Raw genomic sequence first — 21,885 nt, 5'->3', positions numbered from 1 at the left:
ACAAGCCGGAAGATCGCGGGTTCGAGTACCGAAGAGGTGGATTTTTTCAATTAACCTAATCCTTCCAGCCGCACTATGATCCTGGGGTCGACTCAGCCTCTAACAGAATTGAGTACCAGGAATTTTCCTGGGGGTTAAAGGGCGGCCGGCGCGTAAGGCTGACACCCTTACCGCCATCTGTGAGCCGGCTGTCTAGATAATGTGGGAACCTCAACGTCTCACAGCCCTATGGGCCTTCACGGCCTGTTACAGGGACAGCTAGCTATACACAGGCAAGTGACGATGAAAAAATTGAAACTGCAAAACTAAATCGAACATCATTGTAATGTAGTAATCCCCCCACCCCATTGGAAGGTTACTATTTAGTAAGGGGTTTCGATATTTTGCTTGCCACCTGCTTAATGCGGGGCACGTGGCAGCGTAGTTGGTTGAAGTACTATGTTACAAGCCGGAAGGTAGTGGGTTCGATTCTCGATGAGGTAACTGGATTTTTCAATTGGCCTAATCCTTCAAGCCGCACTGTGGCCCTGGGGTCGGCTCAGCCTCTAACAAAAATGTGTACCAGGAATCTTCCTCGGGGTACAGAGAGACCGGTGCGTAAGGCTGACAACCTCACCACCATCTGTGAGCCGATTGTCTAGAAAATGTGGGAGCCTCGACGTCTCACAACTCTATGGACCTCCAAGGCGCTTTTCTTTTAACCCTGAAGATGGAGGTACCATGTTCCCCGAAACGTCGCATGGCTTTCAATGGACTACCGAGAAGACAGAAGTCTCTATTTTGGGAAAGTTATCGAGTAAAACTTACTTAATTATATTTCTCATTAAGAGATGGCAAACTAAACTGTGCTGATTTTAAAACCGAAAAACAAAAAAGCGTATCTTTGGGCGCGATGAAATCTGGAGGGGGCATCGATCTATCAAGGTGTAATATAACGTCAGGTAACAACAGGACATCGCTACTGCACCATGTCCTACGGTAAATGAATCCACAATTCTCATACTTAATACAATAAGCATATATACGTAGATACAGAGTGTTTCGAAGCAAAGTGCTAGGAAGAGAATTTGACCTGGAAGGGGGGGGCAAGCAATAAGAGCGTGGAAATATTTGCATTGATCCTGTATAGGATTTTCATAATAAAAACACCTTTTGGACTGTGATGTTATGTAGTTTGACAGAAATTTGCCGACGTTTCGGAGGAACGTACCACATTTGTATTTGATGACGGGGCCAAATTCGGCTTCCGATACGTTCTTTTTAAACAAAAACATGAAATGAATAATGTCCGTCATTAATCCAGTTCAGTGTAAGGTTCAGTGGTTGGCTATCCTGAACTCTACAATTAACCTCCACATTCTCAAAGCGTTTCTTGACATTCTGTGCGCCTATCACGGTTTTTAAGAACTCTAGTCCACGAAGCTGCTCTGGATGTGGTAATTTGATATACAGAGTGTTTCACGACTTTAGGGCATAACTGCAGGAGGTGATTTCCTAGGTCTTTGTGATCAAAAAAGTTCATATAAACATGTGTCCGATTTTGGACGGTTACGGAGTTATGACCGTTTTAAACTCAGAATAGAAGGTAACGATTACTGACAATAAACGGAACAAAATAATAAACCAGCATAATACATGATACATTTAAAGTATGAATGTAAAGTTAACTTCGTGAAATTACCTTTAATTTGAATTTATTGGTGCTTAAACCTGATTTTCGAAAATGCCACCGCCGGCCGCAACACAGGCTGCCGCTCGGTTGTGAACCGCGCCGGACATACCAACCCATCACGCCTTAGGTACCTCTCAAGTGTCGAGATAACGAGAACGCTCTGTCTGTAGCTGGCTAAAAATAGCGACCCGCCAGATGACAGACGCGGTTCACACGAGGGCGTGTACGGGAATGAAAAAACGGTCATAACTCCGTAACCGTCCAAAATCGGACACATGTATATATGAACTTTTTGATCACCAAGACCTAGGAAATCACCTCCTGCAGTTATGCCCTAAAGTCGTGAAACACCCTGTATACAGGCCGTGCCGTTTGGAATAAAATCCAAGAACAACCACGTACTACTGCTCAAAAATGTAATCACAAGATGTTCACCCAGTGTAACAATGGACTTTCATAATTTCCCCCGTGACATTCCAGTTATTGTCTCCCTGGTTGCTAGGCTGCTGCTGTGACCACTTTGCACAGAAACGTTGCAGGTGCGAGCATGGTATATTCATGAGTAGAATGTGTGTTCATTCTGACACAGTACTACGCACCGAAATTGTCTGATGGTGTTCGAGAAACATTTAGCAATAATTTTTTTTCTCTGGCGCTACAGCCCCAATTTGGGCCTAGGCCTACCTCCATGAAACTCTCCGTTTCACTTCGGTTTACTAGATCTTACACATTCGGTAGGACTCCTTGGGCGAGTGATCAGCTCGTCGCAAGGCCTCTACCTGTAGACAAACACAGAAAAACGCACACAAACATCCATGCTCTGAGTGGGATTCGAACCAATGATCTCGGCTTCCTTGCGAGCGAAGACAGTGCATGCCTTAGACCGCTCGGCTACCGTGACCGGCTTGGCAATAAAATACAAATACTGATTTCACCCGTAAACTTACTTGCGCTTACTTGTGTTGCGTTTTAAATAGTACACCCTGTATAATGAGTTGATAAGTTTGAAGCTATATGTGACAGTTCACCTGTGTGTTTCGGGTGTACCCGTAGCCAATGAAGCGCTCGTCGTGGGCTGGGACGGTGTCAGGTGCTACGTAGAACGGCTCATATAAGAACTCGAAGTTGGTCACGTTATGATTCACGTGCACGGCCTCTCCTTCCTTCCCTGCACTCGCCTGCCATCTGTGAGACAAAACGCAAAACACAAGCACATTACAGCGCTGTATTCGGAACTACATGGAACTTGAGAAGGATGCTTAACTATCATGAGGTCTTGTAGTCCCACAGAAGTCCTCCGAGCTTCGGAGCAACGAATTGCCTACATTGTCAGGGTCGAATGGTTAACCAAGCAACCAGCGACAGGCAAGTAGTAAGCAGAGCGAGGTGAGCCTGATAATGAGTCCAGGAAGAACAAATAGGTGTAAGGAAAGGAGGAACTTGTGTTTTCCCTGAACCACTAATTAGCATACTCCTTACTCTAATTTATTCTCGCTGAACTCCTTTCCAGACCTACTTACCTATTCTTTTTTAATTCCCATAGTGAGGGGGGCGTGGAGTCAAGCTGGGTCCACTCAGCACGTCGGCCACTGATTTGCCTACTGTACCTGCCCCGGGTGATTATGATGATGGAGAATTTGGTGGAATGAATATTGGCAGGGGAAACCGAAGTACTCGGAGGAAATCTGCCCCAGCGCCATTTTGTCCACCACAAATCCCACTTGACCAGACCCCGGGCTCGAACCCGGGCCGCCGCGGTGGGAAGCCAGCGACTAACCATTTGAGCTATGACGCTGCCTATCTATCTATCTATCTATCTATCTATGGCTCTAGAGCCCTTTGTTGGACCTTGGCCGATTTTTCTTTTGTTTCTTGAGCTTTCACACGGTCGGTAGGACTCCTTGGACGGGGGATCAGCCCGTCGCGCGGCCATTACCTGCATACACGACAGCACAAACGTAGAATAAGCGCACATAGACATCCACTCCTCAAGTGGGATTCGAACACATGATCTCGGTGTTTGAGCGGGCGAAGACATTTCATGCCTTAGCCCGCTCGGCCACTGTAAGCTTTACAGGCCTTCATAAGAAAAATATTTTTTCGCTCGGCTCGTTCTGCTTGCTTGGCTTTCTCTTCTATACTGAAGATGGAAACAACATGTTCCTCCGAAACTTCGATGAACTTCTACGGACTGCACGACATCATATTAGAAAATATATTAGAACTACACTTCATAGTAAATGCTGTGAGAATCACAGATCCAACATACTTGAAACCTGATAAATCATATCTNTCAGGGTCGAATGGTTAACCAAGCAACCAGCGACAGGCAAGTAGTAAGCAGAGCGAGGTGAGCCTGATAATGAGTCCAGGAAGAACAAATAGGTGTAAGGAAAGGAGGAACTTGTGTTTTCCCTGAACCACTAATTAGCATACTCCTTACTCTAATTTATTCTCGCTGAACTCCTTTCCAGACCTACTTACCTATTCTTTTTTAATTCCCATAGTGAGGGGGGCGTGGAGTCAAGCTGGGTCCACTCAGCACGTCGGCCACTGATTTGCCTACTGTACCTGCCCCGGGTGATTATGATGATGGAGAATTTGGTGGAATGAATATTGGCAGGGGAAACCGAAGTACTCGGAGGAAATCTGCCCCAGCGCCATTTTGTCCACCACAAATCCCACTTGACCAGACCCCGGGCTCGAACCCGGGCCGCCGCGGTGGGAAGCCAACGCCTAACCGCTTGAGCTATGGCGCGGCCTTAACACCGTCTTACTTACTTACTTACTTACTTACTTACTTACTTACTTATGGAGCTGAGCCTATCTCGAGAAGCCAAATCTGCAGCTACTCAAGAACTTCCCAACATTTTATGGAACCCGAAAGTTCATTACCGTGTTCACAAGAGCCTTTCACTGGTTCCTATCCTGAGCCAGATCAATCCAATCCATACCATCCTATAACACCGTCCAGTCCATTGAAAGTCAACTGACCGTTCGGAGAACATGTTGCCACCATCTTCAGGGTCGAAAAATAAACCAAGCAAGAATCCAGCGTGAAATCAGATGGGAAGTAAAGAGGCTTCGATCCTGAACATCAAGTCAGTGAAAATCTAGCGGACTATATGGCGCCACATCCCAGAAGATAGTACTCCGTATCTGGATTAGTTTAGTCCATCTGGGTTCTTCATTGATACTGGAAATAAATGGTTTTCTTTTGCCATTCCCAGTCACCCTCAGCATCACATTGAATCTCCGTGCTTTACGTCTGGGGCACACTGCATCGCTGTCTAGTTTATTTACAAGATGGTGTCGGTAACTCCCACTATAAAATGTCGAATAAATTGATAAATATCATCATCATGATCATTGACAAAACAACCCCTTTTGAGCCACAGCCTTCCTTAGAAGATTCTGCAAGATTGTATCCGGGTTTCACTTCTTTGATTTCGCAATAATAATTTATTTTTACGGAACAAAGTCGTCAACCACGCATCCAACCCCCAACCTGGAGGACCAGGTCCTTGTATTTATATCCCCCAAGAACAGGGTGGCTCAGTTATACCCTCAGGCAGCGGCCTCCGTAGTCTAGAAGTAACGTTCCCACCTCATGACTCGTAGTACGCGGGTTCAAATACCCGGCGGAGGTCGTCGAATTTTTAAGGGCGGAAAAATTCAGGGAACAAGTCCTCCGGGAGGGACTTAAGCTGTGTGTCCCGTGTCGTAACTTTACGGCACGTAAAAGAACCTCATATCCCCAAAGGGGATCACTGAGCCAAATTCCAGGACGTTTCCGCCCAACAAAAGTCTCTAAGGCCTCTGATAGATGAGGGAGGCATTTACAGACACCGCTAAGCAAGTGGCCGAACTCGCTTGCTCGGCGGGACTGATGGTACGCACCATTTATCGGTAGGGTATAGAGACTGGTAGAATATCATAGAGGGAAGCACAATAGATCAAACTGGTCGCGGTGCATGGGGAAACCCACCCTCTCTAAATAACTAACTATACCCTCAGGCAATGGGTTCCCTTTTCATCGCCTTCTATGAACTTGCAGAGCTATGGTCCAGGTATTCTAACCCGCATGAACACGGGGAATAAATTGATAATAGTGGCTAATAAATTGGAAAGGGTGTGAGGGAAAATGTTCGTTGCCTAATTCATGATACTCGCCCTGTATATACCTAGATGGGCTGAGGAAAACCAAGAAGTAGTCTAGATAGTCGGTGTCCCAGTTTAGATTCGAATCGCGTGCTTCTAGAACAAAATTCAAAAGCATTATGGCTTGAGCCAACTTGATCTGAACGCTACCCTTGTGATTCGTCTGTACAGTAAGATTATTATTAAACTGAATCCACAGTTGGTTTTCTTCAACTCTGGTCTGTCACCGACGAGGTTCGACTCCCGACGTGGGAAACAAATTCTTCCCCCCTCCACAGAGTCTAGGCCGGTTCTGTGTCCCACCCAGCCTCTTATCCAATGAGTACTGGGAACTCTTTCACTTGGGATAAAGCGGCCGTGGCGTGAAGCTGACCATTCACATCTAACTAGAGACGAGGTCGAGAAAACTTAGATCTATACATCCACTCCCTCATACGCCATCATGGTGTAGTGCTTAGTTAAGCACAGTGGCAAATTTAGCTTTACCTTAGGCTGTCTCTGTTAACTACGTAACCGCGAGACTTTCGTTTCTATAGTTTATGCAACCCGTCCGGCTCCTGCAGCTGTCTTATGGCTATGTATGGATGTCAACTGAAGTAATATTCCTAACTACCAATATCACTGGCTTTACCCGGTTATCGTGTGACCCTCTGTCCCACGAAGTCTAAGGACAATTTGAATTCCATTTTATATTCCTAAACTGAAAACAAAAACCATTCATAAAATTAAATATAAAATCGACTCAAAGAGAAAATAAAATGTGCGGTAATTTAATCATGTTTTGCATTCCGGTCTTCTTTAATTTCCACTCGATGGATTTGTATTTAACTCTTTATGGATCAAATGGAATACAATCTCCCGTAACTTCCGTCCAAATGAGCACTTCAAAATACGTTACCTCAGACGAAACATCGGGGAAAAATTAATTCCGAACCTAAATTTGATCCACAGGTATGCTTTGTTTCGTCCTTCCTTTGTTATTAATGACAATATTTGTTTGTTGAAATTGAATATTATTTTACCAATACTTGTCGTGGAATGCTTGCTGTTATTCAGTGTTGGTTTTATCCTCTCGTCTGTTTTATAGAACACGCATTAAAATTATAAAACTGCAAATTTTCACACTGCGAACTCTATCATCTGGTGGCTTTTAGTGACCTTCTATTAAGCCATGGTGTAGTAAAATACAAAGTTGTCCCTGCGCTTAACTAAGCACTATGCCATGAAGGTGTACGGGGGAGTGGATGTATAGATCCACATTTTCTTGACATCGGCACTAGTCGGAGGTGAGTCGTCAGCTTCATGCCCCGGCTACTTTAACCCTCGGAAAGAGCCCCCTGTAACCATTGGATAGGAGATTGGGTGAACCCCAGAGTCGGTCTAGACGACCGATCTGGACGTGGAGAAGTGAAATTTCTTACCCCCACCGGTACTTGAACTCCGACCCCTCGGCCGTCCAGCCCGTAGCCAGTCGCTACACCGAATATGCTATCCCGTATCCCATTATGATATGTTAATGTTATATTCTTCTTCTTCCATACCTGTTGCTCTAACTTTGGAGCACTCACCATCCGTGAAACGATTTGTTTTACTTCATTTTCTTAATCTTATCCTTGGACGGGGGACAAGCTCGTCGCAAGGCCGCTATCTAACACAGACACAATAAACATAAACAGACATTCATGCTTTCAGTGGGATTTGTACCCACGATCCCAGTGTTCGAGAGAGCGAAGACAGTTCATGCCTTAGACTGCACGGCCACCATGAACGGCAATTTTATATTTTTTTCCCCTTGGCTCTACAGCCCCAGTGGGCCTAAGCCTACCTCCATGAACTTCTCCGTTCACTTCGGTTTTTCTAGATCTTATACATTCGGTAGGACTCCTTGGGCGGTTGATCAGCTCGTCGCAAGGCTTCTACCTGTACACAAACACAGAAAAACGCACACACACACACACACACAAACTAAACATTAATGCCCTGAGTGGGATTCGAACCCACGATCCCGGTTTCCAAGCGAGCGAAGACAGTAAATGCCTTAGACCGCTCGGCTACAGTGACCGGCAATTTTATATTAGGTTATACTAATTATGTATGATACTACGAATCATATAATATTAGGCTTTGCCATGTTTCTGTTGTTTGCTTATCGGCTCCGTAAGACAGACTAAACACAGCCGAATGACGACATCAGTGAATAATTATTTGGAAGAAACGCGGAGAGGAGCGTCCAAACTACAACCTCAACATTTGTTTGCGTGGATAAATCACATCGTGTCATGTCATACGCTGCTCTGCTCTGCTCAAGTAGTAATGCGCATAACAGACTCCGTAATATGATCGGTTCAACTACCCTGACTGAGGTACCACGTGAGTTTCCTCAGTCACTCTAATCACAGAACCTTAAACGACACTGAGACCGGTATCATCTACATACATTCTTACTCATTATTCACTGATCGTCGTACGCTGCATATTGTGGCATGGGGACCCGTTGATAGGCAACGACCGTGAAACAAACTAGACAAGGGCCGTTACTGTGCAACGGCCCGCAAACGGTATTTTCTGTTCGGTCCATGCCGAGATGTAATAAACAGGATAGTTAGTGAGTGATGAGTTATTTGGTTGGTGAGTGACTGAGGTAGTCGGTGAGTTAGTTAGAGGGCTGGTGAGGCTCAGTCGTTGTGAGCTATTGCTGTTAGAAGACGGTAGCTGAGGCTGGGGGAAAGTTCCGAAACCTAGAGGAAGAGGAACGTGCGCTGTTGGAAGCCGCTACCAATCAAAGGCCAGTGAAGACGTCACGTCTTCACTATGCGTGTTTGTAATTGTGAATTGTAAAGCGTAGTAACGCGCTTTATCAAACAGCCCAATAAATTCAATCATCAATCTAAAACCAGTCTATAGGCGCTCCATCATGTGACAATATATTCAACTGCTGACAGCGTCAGCATGAAGACCTATGGGCGACCTCGGCACTACACGTGAGTGGTCAGCTTCGTGACCTTGCCGCTTTGCCCCTTGTAGTAACAGCCCCCGGTACACATTGTATAGGAGGATACGTGGGCCCCTGAGATGGTATGGACGTTATGGAGAAGAAAAACATCTTTTCCCTTGCCAGGAATTGAACCCTAACCCCTCGACTGACCAGCCCATAACCTGATCGCTATACCGACTAGCTCTTCAGCTTCCATACACCGTTATTATGGTGTATATATTGTCACGATTAAGGGGTGTGACTACAGACGGGGCACAGACTGAGTATTGAATTTACTGACCACCTATACACACCACCCGGTATTACAAGCAATTCTAGCGCCATCGCTGATCTCCACACGATACAAATCACTGCTAGAAACACTAAATTTTCTCCAGCCTGCAGTGTCTTCACTAGACGTTTCCTGGTAATGGATGTTAACAGTTGAGATGCTTCAGCTTCCCTTCTGTCCGGCGAATATCCCGCAACTGAACTCTCTCAACTCCCCGCTAACCGAAATATTTTTCTTATTGCTAGCGGGGTGGCACTAAGTCCCTTGTACTGCGGCCACTTCTGGGGTATTGTACCCACCCCAGATGACAGGTGAGGGTGATGGTGGAGCAATTGGTGGAATGAAGATTGGCAGAGGAAACCGAAGTACTAGAGAAACCCTGCCCCACCGCCACTTTGTCCACCACAAATCCCACTTGACCAGACCCGGGATCGAATCCGGGCCGCCACGGTGGGAAGCCAGCGACTAATCGCTTGAGCTATGGCGCGGCCCTAACCGAAATATAGTGCCATGTCTTCTCAGCCTCCCTTGCAGAACTCGACTGAACTACCAAACCTCAAATTACTCTCTCAATTCCCAACTCAGCTGGCCTGGGGTCCTCGTTATATAGCTTCGGGGCGGACCCAAGAGAAAACACCGTTTCCATCAATCACTCTGTTGTTGCATCACCGTTGTTCTATTGTTGATTGCGTGTATATACCGAGTAACAGCTATTGTTTACAGAGTTACCGTTTAGTAACGGGTCTATACACTACAATATTGTTTCACTCATCTCAATCTAGTGCCGAGGTCATGAGAAGTGAAACTGTGTCTCCACTTCAAATCCTCTTTATGTCTTCATGGCATAGTCCTTATCTAATTAAGCACAAGGACAACTTTACCTTTTTGTATTAGCTTATTGTTTTGATGGAACAATTATATTTAATATGTTGTAGGACATTGCATTTCGTTCTTGTTCAGGAGAAGGATTTCGACACTTACCTAGAGAAATTCGTCGCAAACTGATTGTATATGAACACCTTGTGGTGGAATGGCCTGGCCAATCCTTTCCTGGCCAACCGGATGAGGTCTGTTTTATTCCGCGGGAAGTGCACTCTCTCATCCAGTTCGTAGGTTGGAATTACGTAGGCACACAAACCTTTACACTTGGCATCCTTGAGGAACACATCAAGCCCATCGGCCAACTTTGCACTTGGAATTATATCAACGTCAGTGAGGAAGACGTATGGATTCTGGCAATTTCGTCGCGCTAGGTTGCGCAAATGATTTTGCGGATATGCAGCCTTCATTCTCCACTTTACCGTTTCCGGTTTACGAAGACGCACTAAATTTGCTAATGCTGCTTCTGGTCTACGACAGTCTAATTTAGGTTTCAGTGGAAAATCTGGACGAACTTTTGCAGGCGGACGATCTTTGGGATATGCTAGATGGAAGCTAACGCGATCACGCACGACAGGAAAACAACGTCTCAAGAAAGCAATGTAGAGCTGGAGCAGTGGATATTCATCGCCTGCCGCAAACACAGCTGCAGATATTGGACCGGACCAATGATGCGCCACTTGCACCAGGGATTGGAGCTTCTCTAGTGAACTCTGAGTCGCAAGGCATACCGAATACTTCTCAGAGAGTTCGGCATACTGATCTCCAGGAAGTGCAAAATCAAAAAGTTTGTAGAGATGTCTGGAATCCCAACGTCCAAGTTGTAGGTCAACATGAAATATTGTTGTGTTGGTGGTGGACACAGTGAATGATGGTCCAGCTGTCGAGTTCACTTGTTTGCAAGGTGCGGACTGAGGTGGCGATTCGTGGCTCTGTTTTGAAGTTCGACTGTCTTGAACCTGTGGCTGCTGCAGATGCAATGGTTCTGATGCTGATGGTTGCTGTCGAGAGCAGTCCGTGGAGTGGAGAAGCCGTACGATCAGAAGGATGTTGGAGAAGGTGAGGATGAGCACGCTTATAATGCTCAGGTTCCAGAGTCGACACGCGATCTGGGAACAGAACATACTCATTAACAGCGGCCAATGTTATCAACCCGTTTACAGCTGCAATCACGAAAATAAATTAAATATGAAGATCAGTCTGTTCTGGAATGTAAAGTTTATTGATTTTTCTGAGATTTCGGAGGAACGTGCTGCCTCCATCTTGAAGGAAGAACATAAAATCCAATAAGTAACAAAGACAATCAATCTCAGTCTCTAATAATAAGTTCCTCTAAAGCGTCGATAAACGTCTACCAGACTGCACAGCGTCAAATCCTACAAGATATTAAATCATCAAAGCGAGAATGTCAAATCTCACAAATTGAATGCCGTCTTAACTTGTATATTGGATATCTTTTCAAATTTTGACTACTTAAAGTTACAGTTTAGGTTTGACACTAGGTCTGTCAAAGGGCCCAACGAAATTCGTTGCGTTATTCTTTGATCTGAAGAGAATAAACAGAACCGGTTTCGAAAACGATGTGGCATTGAAAATGTAGGACAATGCACAATGTCCCTCGAAATATTTTTATACGACCACGGCAAAACAAACTTGAGACTTAAATTACAACTGCTCAGTTTCAATGGCATTAATGGAGTTAAAAAAGGTAACGCGTACCTGTGCTTAATTAGGTACCACGACGTGAAGAAGTATAAGGGAGAGGAGGCAGAGCTCCGGAAATTCTTAACCTGGACATTAGTCAGAGGCTCATGCCCTGGCTAATTTTCCCCAGGGGCAAGGGCCCCTACTGTCTATTTTATAGCAGTCTGGAGTCATTTTATAAGCTATGAAGAAGAGACAAAACTTTTGTCTCTACCAGGAACTGAAATCCGATTGGTATGTTGTCCAGCCCGCAGCCTACTCACTATATTGACTGAGCTAGCTCGTTTAATGGCACGAGTACCCACAGTATAACATTTGCGTTGAAATCGTCAGGTAGATATTGGAGTGCCTCAACCAACTACGCTATCGCATGCCCATAAACTTCTTGTAACAAATATAATTATCTGAACTTTTTCACCTCACCGCCATCTGTGAGCCGACTGTCTAGAAAATGTGGGAGACTCGACGTCTCACAATCCTATGAGCCTCCACGGACTATTACAGGGATGACTTTAGCTTTTTCGCCTTTACTGAGGTTCAACTGAAACAGACCACTGCATAATCGTATTTCATGTACATTTCATCCAGTTTATTTACCCTGCTTTGAGAATTTTGGGATTGTGGAGCCAGCCACATGATGACATATGGCCAGAGGTGTAGTGCTACAAAGAATAGTACCAGGGCAGTCCGACAAGTACTTACAGCTTCACATGAAACCCCTCTCGTTATCTAACAAAGCTTCACAATTTCAAATGCAGAAATGAACAACATACAGCTCATGGAACGCGCTTACTGAAAGGGGCTGAGGCCTTAAGAGGTCGGGTATTAAACGAGCTCTAAGAATACTGTCATGTGTAGGTGGTGCGTGACTTATAGACGGGTTTTTAATTGGATGATTGGTTTTATTGGCAATACATTCAACTCTGGACTACAGGCAATACAGCGTTATCGCTGATCTACACACTTTAGAATTGATCGTTACACACGCACTAGGGTTCTCGGTCTTTACTAGTCGTATGCTGGCAACGGATTTCATATATTGCTATATTCTATTATGGTATTATATAGCTTGTAAGTGCTGTATATAAGAAAAGTTTGTTATTTAAATAAATTCGGATACTTCTTAAAATTTAATTCATATAATTATTTTAAGTGTTCATGTACAACAGACCGCCTGTGTGGTCTAGTGGTCAGAGTTCCTGGCTACAGATCCAGGGGTCCGGGTTCGATTCCCGGCGCTACAATACTCGTATTTTTTTGAAAGTAGTGGGTCTGGAACGGGGTCCACTCAACTTCGTGAGGATAACTGAGGAGCTATTTCAAAGAAATAGCGGCTCAGGTCTAGAAAACCGAAATTAACGGCCGTGAGGATTCGTTGAGCTGACCACGCGACACCCTCTATCTGCAAAAGTTGGCACTAAACTTTGCCGACAAGTGGCGGTCGCTCGGTCGGTATAGTTAGCTTGCGGACTAAATGCCAAGGAGTTTGTTTTATTTGTGTGTTCATGTACAATAAAACGTTTCTAGACACAGGTGCATGTGGGCAGATTACGTTACCGCTCAGTACAGCTGTAATCTACACTAACCTTTAATGACGTATGTTCTTGTAAGTTGGGGTTTATTTTGAGATTGTACGGAGGTAACCTCAAGATCTATTAATTTCACCTGACAAGAGTGCATATGTACACAGACAAGAACTTTAAACGAGCAATAGAAAATCAAGGGACCGCACGTTATCGCCCCAACACTTCCCTTGTATAAACTAGATAAACTGTTCGTGCAAAATTAAACGTTACCTCTATGCACTGCTTGCACACCTCTTCACTGTGACTGTTATCTACACTAAAATTAATTAAGCTTCTAGTTCAAGCTGTTATAAACTCAATGCATATATTTTCTTGCCACAATCTTCTGTTTCCGTGTTATGTAAATAGCTTCTTACATTTCTTTCGTCATCGGACTCTTTGTCCTTAACCCTAGAACTGCCAAGTCGTCATTTTCCGTTTTCAAAGCTGCTCTTGTTTCATGTGTAAATATTCATGTTCCATATGAACTTCAAGTGTAGGAAAGAAATTATATGCCAATGTTTCTTGACTGCGAGGGGGTACCCAAAAGAAACCGAATTTATTTTTTTTTTAAGTTATTTATTCAAATTTTAAGCACAAACCTTCAATCCCCTTCAAAGTACTCTCCACTTACACTAATACACTTGTCTAGTCTTTTATTCCATTTTTCAAAACATTGTCTAAATTCATCTTTTGAGATGCTTGACAGCGCCTCCGTCGTTTTTTTCCTTCACCTCAGCAACATCAGCAAAACGCTGAAAAATGTTTTGATCATTTTGGGACTCTTCTTTCAAAGCACAGCATGCTTCCACGCGACCTTGTTTTTGTTCAGCAGTCGTGGCACGAATTTCGCAGCCACCCTTTTCATTCCCAAATCTTCTGTCAAAATTCGCTGAACTGAGCTCCAAGTCACTCCCGACAGCTCCACAATTTCTTCAATGGTCCGTCGTCAATCTTCCTTGATGATTTCACGAATTTTTTCAACATTTTCATGTGTTCGGGCCATTGCAAAAACGACGATCACACAAAACAGTTGTCACTATAAACTCTGCCGAAACTAGTCCTTACCTTCTGAAGCAACGGTAGTCGGCTTATCGACTCAGGAATGTTAGCTCTATGCGCTCATAGCGGCAAAACGCGGTACTATAAAAGCTCTGCCCACAAAAAAATTAGTTCGGTTTCTTTTGGGTACCCCATCGTATATCTGTCTATCTGTCTGTGGTTCTACAGCCCTTTGTTGCACCTTGGCCACTATTTAAGTTTGTTAATCCTATACACAGTCGGGAGGACTCCCTGGGTGGGAAATCAGAACGTCGCAAGGCCACTACCTAAACAGAGAATAATACAAACACAGAATAAACGCATACAGACATCCATTACTTGAGTTGGATTAGAACCCACGATCCCAGCGTTCAAACGAGCGAAGACAGTTAATGCCTTAGACCGCACGGTCACTGTGATCGGATTTTGACTATAAGTTCAAGTAAAATGACAGATGATGTCACATGCCGTCAGATATAACAATATTTGCAAGGATCGACAATTCCGATACTTGGCACTTTCGGGATTAGAAACTAGCAGTGTATTGAAATAAAATCGTAATTATGTACTACAAATTTATCTTGAATTCGTTTCTTGTAATTTGGCAGATTTAACTGGTATTTATTTATTTATCTGTGAATTATTCAAGTAGCCCAGATTGCAGGTCGAAGGTAAGGTGATCAGTGATTACTGAATTGCAAAGCATGTGGATGGGACTGGAGGTGTCCTGATTTCAGGTTCTAACCTTGCATATATCTGGAGACGCTGTAGAATGCCAGGATATCCGATGTCTCTGCCAAGATTCGAAATGATCACCCCCCGAATGCTTGTAATAACTTTTATCACGTTAGCCAACTTGTCATTATCGCTTATGCCATTCAGTTATTAAAAATACAATTCTATTATTATCTTCGTAATTACACAACATGTCGCACTTTTCAGATTGAGAATATGTTTGTCTTTGAACTTACTCTGTTAAATCAAGATTGATGAGATGGGTGGAACTTCTAGCACGCATAAGAGTGAAGACAAATGCATAAAAAGCTTTGAAGCCCTGAAGGAAAGAGACCACTAAGAAGTCGTAGGAGTAGATGGTAGACTAATATTAAAATGGATCTTTAAGAAATATGATGAAAGGAGGTGAAATTAATTCATGTGCCTCAAAATAAGGACCATGGCTGGCTCTTGTAAACACGAGAATAAGCCTTCGGGTTCAATAAAATGCTAAGAATTTCTGGAGTGTCTAAGAAACTATTAGCTTATCAAGAGCACTCTGTTCCATGAAGAAGCTGGTTCTCTTTACCACCGTCATGCCACATTATGACCCCTGTATTAATTACACGGCTGCAAAGGAAAGAAAGAAGGGTGGACATACATCGTTTTTTCACTATAAGAAATGATACCCTAGCAACGCAACCACAAACAGAACGGAATGGGTTTTATAAGATGTGTACTCAGTCTGAGTAGGATCTTTTATCTTTTTACGACGCATAATCTTGATGGTACATCTCAGAAATGAAACATCTACCTTACATGCATTTTGCATTACCGTATTAATTATTATAAATTAATTATATAACTGTCTTCAGTGTGCGCATGTAACATAAAGTCAATTTTTTTTTCTTATTATGTAGGCTGTACGCGTAGCTAATACCCCGAAACATTATTTTCAAGGTCATGGTGATAAAGTTATTTTTACCGCAATGTAGATCGGCCGTAACCATATTGTTTAATGTTTTTTTTCGCAATATGACCCCAACAAGAACAGTGCCTACCATTATATGAACATTTTAAGGGTAATGGAGCTTAAACATTCTTTTGTGGTATAAGAAAAAACGGAAGTTGAGCGTAACTTAAAAAGAACTGTTCTTTAATATTCCATTTAGTGTCGGAACACACCTGGGACACCGCAGAATGATACTGGAAGGAGGACCGATCTTCAGGATTCGCGTAACCATGACTGGAGGCAAACATGTTCGTGTGATTTTGGTTCCGACGCAGCAGCACAAGCGAATCAAGCAGCAACCTCCGACGGCATGATTTTACGGATGAATATTGTATAACTCCTTTGGGAAGGAAAGGGGAAACTCAGTAAAATGGAAGCAATTTATGGCCCTCTTTTGTACGTATCGTGGTTATTAATTGATTTATTTATTGCTAGTGGGGTGGGACTAAGTCCCCTGTACTGCGGCCACTACTGGCCTATTGTACCAGCCCCAGATGATAGGTGAGGGTGATTGTGGAGAAATTGGTGGAATGAAGATTGGCAGGTGAAACCGAAGCACTCGGAGAAAACCTTCCCCAGTGCCACTTTGTCCACCAAAAATCCCACTTGACCAGACCCGGGATCGAACCCGGGCCGCCGCGGTGGGAAGCCAGCGACTAACCGCTTGAGCTATGGGGCGGCCCTCATTAATTGATATTAATCTATAAGTGTTACGCTACACTATAACTAAAATCATTTAATAATTAGATTTTGTGACGCTTTCGGTAGTTCATATGGTATAGTGTCTGATGGTTCGATTTAATGAACAATGAATTAGAAATTATGAGGGAGGAAGCAGTTGGGGCCCAATTTGTGGTACTATCCTGAAATTTGCTTGAGGGACCGAATAAAACCACGGAAAATTCCAGTCAAGGCAGCCGATTTGCAGATCGACATTTAAATCAGGGATCTCCTTATGTGCATAAGAATTTGTATTGTATTGGAGAGGGTGGGTTTCCCCATACACTTAGACCAACTGTTGGTCCATTGTCCGTCCCCCTATGATATTCTCCCAGTCTCTATTCCCTACCGATACTGGTGCGTGCCATCAGTCCTGACTCAGCCAGCGAGTTCGGCTTCTACTGGCTCAGCGGTATCTCGATGCTTCCCCCCTCTACCAGAGGCGTTAGAGACTAATGTTGGGCGGGAAATGTCCTGAATTTGGCTCAGTGGTGCCCTTGGGACATGAGGTTCTTTTACGTTCCGTAAAGCTACGACACGGGACCCACGGCTTAAAGTCCCTCCCGGAGGACTTGTTCCCTGAATTTTTCCGCCCTTAAAAATTCCACGACTTCCGCCGGGTTTGAACCCGCGTACATTGAGTTACGAGGTGGGAACGTTACCCCTAGACTACGGAGGCCGCTTGATGCATAAGGATACTGATGTCTATCAAGACATTTGCCTGGAGAGACTGAGTAAGATTATGAAATCTCAGTATTGATAGCAGATCTTCGAACTGACAATTGAACCAAGGACTTTCTGAATACTAACTACGAACTGCAAACTGCCGTGGCTTAATTTAAATTTATATCCTAGCATTTGTTCTCTATACAAAAAACGAAATCAGTAAGGAAAATATAGCTGAGATATGAACTCAGGACCTCCTAATGTGAAAGGCGAGTATTAACCACACTACAGGACTACTTTAGTATCTTGGGATTGGGTGAGACAGTCAACTTGGTACGTCGGTTACTGATTCAGCTGGCCGCTCCATAGCTCAAGCGGTTAGTCGCTGGCTTCCCACCGCGGCGGCCCGGGTTCAATTCCGGGTCTGGTTAAGTGAGAGTTGTGGTGAACAAAGTGGCGCCGGGGCGGGTTTCCTCCGAGTACTTCGGTTTCCCCTGCGAATCTTCATTCCACCAAATTCATCATAATCACCCGGGACAGGCTACAATAGGGCAATCAGTGGCCGCCGTGCCGAGTGGACCAAGTTGGACTCCACCCCCTCACTAAGCGAATTAAAAAAAAATACTGATTGACCTACTGTACCAGCCCCGATGGTGAATGTGGAGAAGTCGATGGAATGAGAAAGGGAAGTACTTCGAGAAAACCTACCCTAGTGCCACTTTGTCCACCATAAATCCCACATGACCTGACCTGGTCTTGAACCGGGCCGCCGCTGTGGGAAGCCGGCGACTAACCGCTTGAGCTATGGCGCGGCCCATGACTTTCGTAAGGATCCATCTGAACGTATGAGAGAGTATTCAGATTCAGTGACGCAATTGTTGAGCAAAACACGAGAAGTCTCAGCAGTAAGCAGCTAGGGCACACGCGCAAGAAAACACAATTCTCCGTGCAATGACGTCTTATTCTACGAATAAAGAAACATCGTATCTCTGTTGAAAGGAGTCCTTTAGAAATCTGAAGGCTGCTTATACATCTTGATGCAATACCATGCCTTTTCAGTAACATTCAATTTCAAACATTTCTCCGAATAAAGACACAAATATCATTATACTTGAAGCCAGACAAAGAATAACAATAAACAAGTGTAACAAAAATAAACGTAAACGAGGTATATACGGACTAAACCAAATTCATGATACAAAGAAACACTGTAATGGAGCAAAATGGAATCCTTGATAAAACATTAATTGTTCTACTGTAGCTTGACTTCGAGTAATGCGTGGCCTTTCTTTAATACTTGAGTTTAAACATATTTCCAAATAAATATGAAAAGAAAAATTAGTCATTATTTTTAACGTCAAACAAAGGAGTATAACAGATGGCAGCACATGCTAATAGAATGCAAAAACATAGATGTCATAATGCTATCAGAGACCTGGCTCAGAAAGTGTAAACTGTACGAGGATCAGCGGGCAACAATGATGGACATTGTCTGAGAACAGCAAAGAAGAATACCCAAAGTCAGTTACAGGGCTCTTTAAGCTAGAAGAAAAAAAAAATTCTGCAAGGCGTCTGTTAATTCATAAACAACATTCCTATGTTTATATAAAATAGATATGTATTTTTTTATTGCTAGTGGGGTGGGACTAAGTCCCTTGTACTGCGGCCACTTCTGGCCTATTGTACCAGCCCCAGATGATAGGTGAGGGTGATTGTGGAGAAATTGGTGGAATGAGAAAACCTGCCCCAGAGCCACTTTGTCCATCGCAAATCCCACTTGACCAGACCCCGGGACCGAACCCCGTCCGCCGCGGTTGGAAGCCAGCAACTGACCGCTTGAGCTATGACGCGGCCAAAAATACATGTAAGAAAAGGAAAAGAAGTAATTGTATAGTTTATTAACGGTATACTCCGAGGTTGAAGTTAAGATCTATATTATGAGTTGCGGGGAGACAGCTGTAATACGTAGAATAAGACGCATATAAGAATGTGCTACAGAGGGACGGACGGGACTGCTTAGGCCTTTCTTGTATTTACAATAATTTTTTTCCACAACAAAAAATACTACTGGGATGAGGGTGAGGAGAAGTAAGAAAATAAAACTGCGTGGCAGTGTTTGCTGCTGCGCTATGGAAGGGTCACGCAATGTAACCATGGCTCTGGTTTAACGTATACGATGGGGTACCCAAAAGAAACCGAACTAATTTTTTTGTGGGCAGAGCTTTTGTAGTACCGCGTTTTGCCGCTATGAGCGCATAGAGCTAACTTTCCTGAGTCGATAAGCCGACTACCGTTGCTTCAGAAGGTAAGGACTAGTTTCGGCAGAGTTTATAGTGACAACTGTTTTGTGTGATTGTCGTTTTTGCAATGGCTGATTTTCGTGAACAGCGTGCGGCGGTGAAATTCTGATTTTTGCTCGGGAAAAGTGGAACAGAAACTCTTGAAATGTTAAAAACGGCGTACAAGGACGATGCTATGGGGAAAACTCAAGTGTTTGAGTGGTTTTCCCGTTTCAAAAATGGTGAAATGTCAATTGATGACAAACCTCGTTCTGGTCGTCCTTCCACGGCCCGAACACATGAAAATGTTGAAAAAATTCGTGAAATCATCAAGGAAGATCGACGACGGACCATTGAAGAAATTGTGGAGCTGTCGGGAGTGACTTGGAGCTCAGCGGCCAGATTTGTGGCAGTCGGGTGACTGGTTTTTCCATCATGACAATGCCCCTGCTCACACAGCCCTGTCTGTACGACAATTCTTGACCAAAAATGGTATGACCCCTGTTCCTCACCCTCCATACTCACCCGACCTTGCCCCGTGCGACTTTTTTTTTTTTTCCTCGAATGAAAAGAGACATGAAAGGAAAAAACGACGGAGGCGCTGTCAAGCATCTCAAAAGATGAATTTAGACAATGTTTTGAAAAATGGAATAAAAGACTAGACAAGTGTATTAGTGTAAGTGGAGAGTACTTTGAAGGGGATTGAAGGTTTGTGCTTAAAATTTGAATAAATAAGTTAAAAAAAAATAAGTTCGGTTTCTTTTGGGTACCCCCTCGTACACGCCCTAAAATCCTGTTGCGAACAGTAAGGTCTAGGAGCACGCACAGTGCGTATGAACAGTACACCACCATAGAGCACCAAAAAACTTTCGTTTCCTCGCTATATACGTGCTCTTCCTCAGAGCCTCCAGTCAGGATATGGAGCCACCACCATCTCCCGCTTAACACTTATCACAGGTAAAGTTGGGACTATGAGTAACTATTTACATATGTCTTAACAAGAGAGTAAGGGAGACATCGTAATAATTCTGTCACGTTTAGCTCGTCTTTCTGTAATTATACGGGATATCAGACGAGTTTCAATTTCCCTTTACAACTTCCTTTCGAAGCTTTGTTGCTACGACACATATTCATATAATTATACAAGAGACGCGAGAAAATTACGGTACAAGTCTTAATGTAAGGAAAGATAAAATAATCTCTGTGCTTAATTAATTATCAAACCATGGAGAAGTATGGAGGAGTGGAGGTATAGCTCCATCATTCTTAACGACGGCGCTAGACGGAGTTGAGTGATCAGCTTCACGTCCCGGCCGCTTTATCCCCGGGGAAACAGCCCCGGTACCATTCTATAGGATGATGGGTGATCTCCAAAGCCGGCCTGGACACTGTGCAGAAGGGAAAACTTCTTGTCCCTGCAAGGAATGGAACTCCGGCCGTCCAGCTAGTCGCTATACCGACTGAGCTATCCCACTTCTTAGATATTCATGTAAGCGTCAATTTTTATTCTTCGATTTCAACCGAATTCGAATGTGCTAACAAAATTTTGTTGAAATTCTCGATATCAAATTTCATAAAAATCTATGAAGGATTTGAGGTTCTCAGGCGGTGGTTATGAAGAGTTCTGTCATGTGACACGTTGAAAATGAACCAAATCAAGCAAAGTTTTATTTTCTGCCTGCTTCATGTCAGTTTCTTGCTTGGCCTACCCTTGAGTTTTGAGTATGGAGGCGACATATTTCTCCGAAACGTCCTTCGGTTCTCAACTGATTACACAGTATTATAACCTAGAAGATATAACTCTTCATATAAATCTGTTCAGCGACTATGAACTTACAACATGAGGACAATAGGACAGCAATGACGGAATTTTTGCAACTTTCTCGTGAACGCACCAAAAACTCAGTTACTTGAGTGTTGAGCTTCAACAACATATGTATTCATAGCTTCTTGCTTTCATGTGGGAACAACTAATATTACTACCGCGGGGCCCTTCCAGTCTCCTAGGCAATTGATACTAGGGGGCGTGAAACTGACCACTCACTTCCATCTAGAGACGAGGTGAGGAATTGTCGAGCTATACCTCCAGTCGCCAGTACGACTTCACGGGGACAATTTTACCTCTACTACTACTACTACTACTACTACTACTACTACTACTACTACTACTACTACTACTACTACTACTACTACTACTACTACTACT

The 21,885-nt window shown here is 43.8% G+C and overlaps 1 protein-coding gene across 1 annotated transcript in view; it reads right to left on the bottom strand.

The window, feature by feature from the left end:
• The window catches only part of LOC111874877 (beta-1,4-glucuronyltransferase 1), a 54,705-nt gene that overhangs the window by 14,010 nt on the left and 18,810 nt on the right, over nucleotides 1-21,885 (bottom strand). The window contains exons 2-3 of the mRNA XM_023870734.2: nucleotides 10,081-11,087; nucleotides 2,701-2,857 (exon numbers count right to left, since the gene is read on the bottom strand). Of these exons, the coding sequence (XP_023726502.1) occupies nucleotides 2,701-2,857; nucleotides 10,081-11,087 (1,164 nt within the window). The remainder of the gene's footprint in view (nucleotides 1-2,700; nucleotides 2,858-10,080; nucleotides 11,088-21,885) is intronic.

The sequence above is a fragment of the Cryptotermes secundus genome, unplaced genomic scaffold, assembly GCF_002891405.2.
Source record: "Cryptotermes secundus unplaced genomic scaffold, Csec_1.0 scaffold160, whole genome shotgun sequence".
NCBI lineage: Eukaryota > Metazoa > Arthropoda > Insecta > Blattodea > Kalotermitidae > Cryptotermes > Cryptotermes secundus.
The sequence above is the reverse complement of the archived record's forward strand: the minus strand, read 5'-3'. Positions and strand labels throughout refer to the sequence as shown.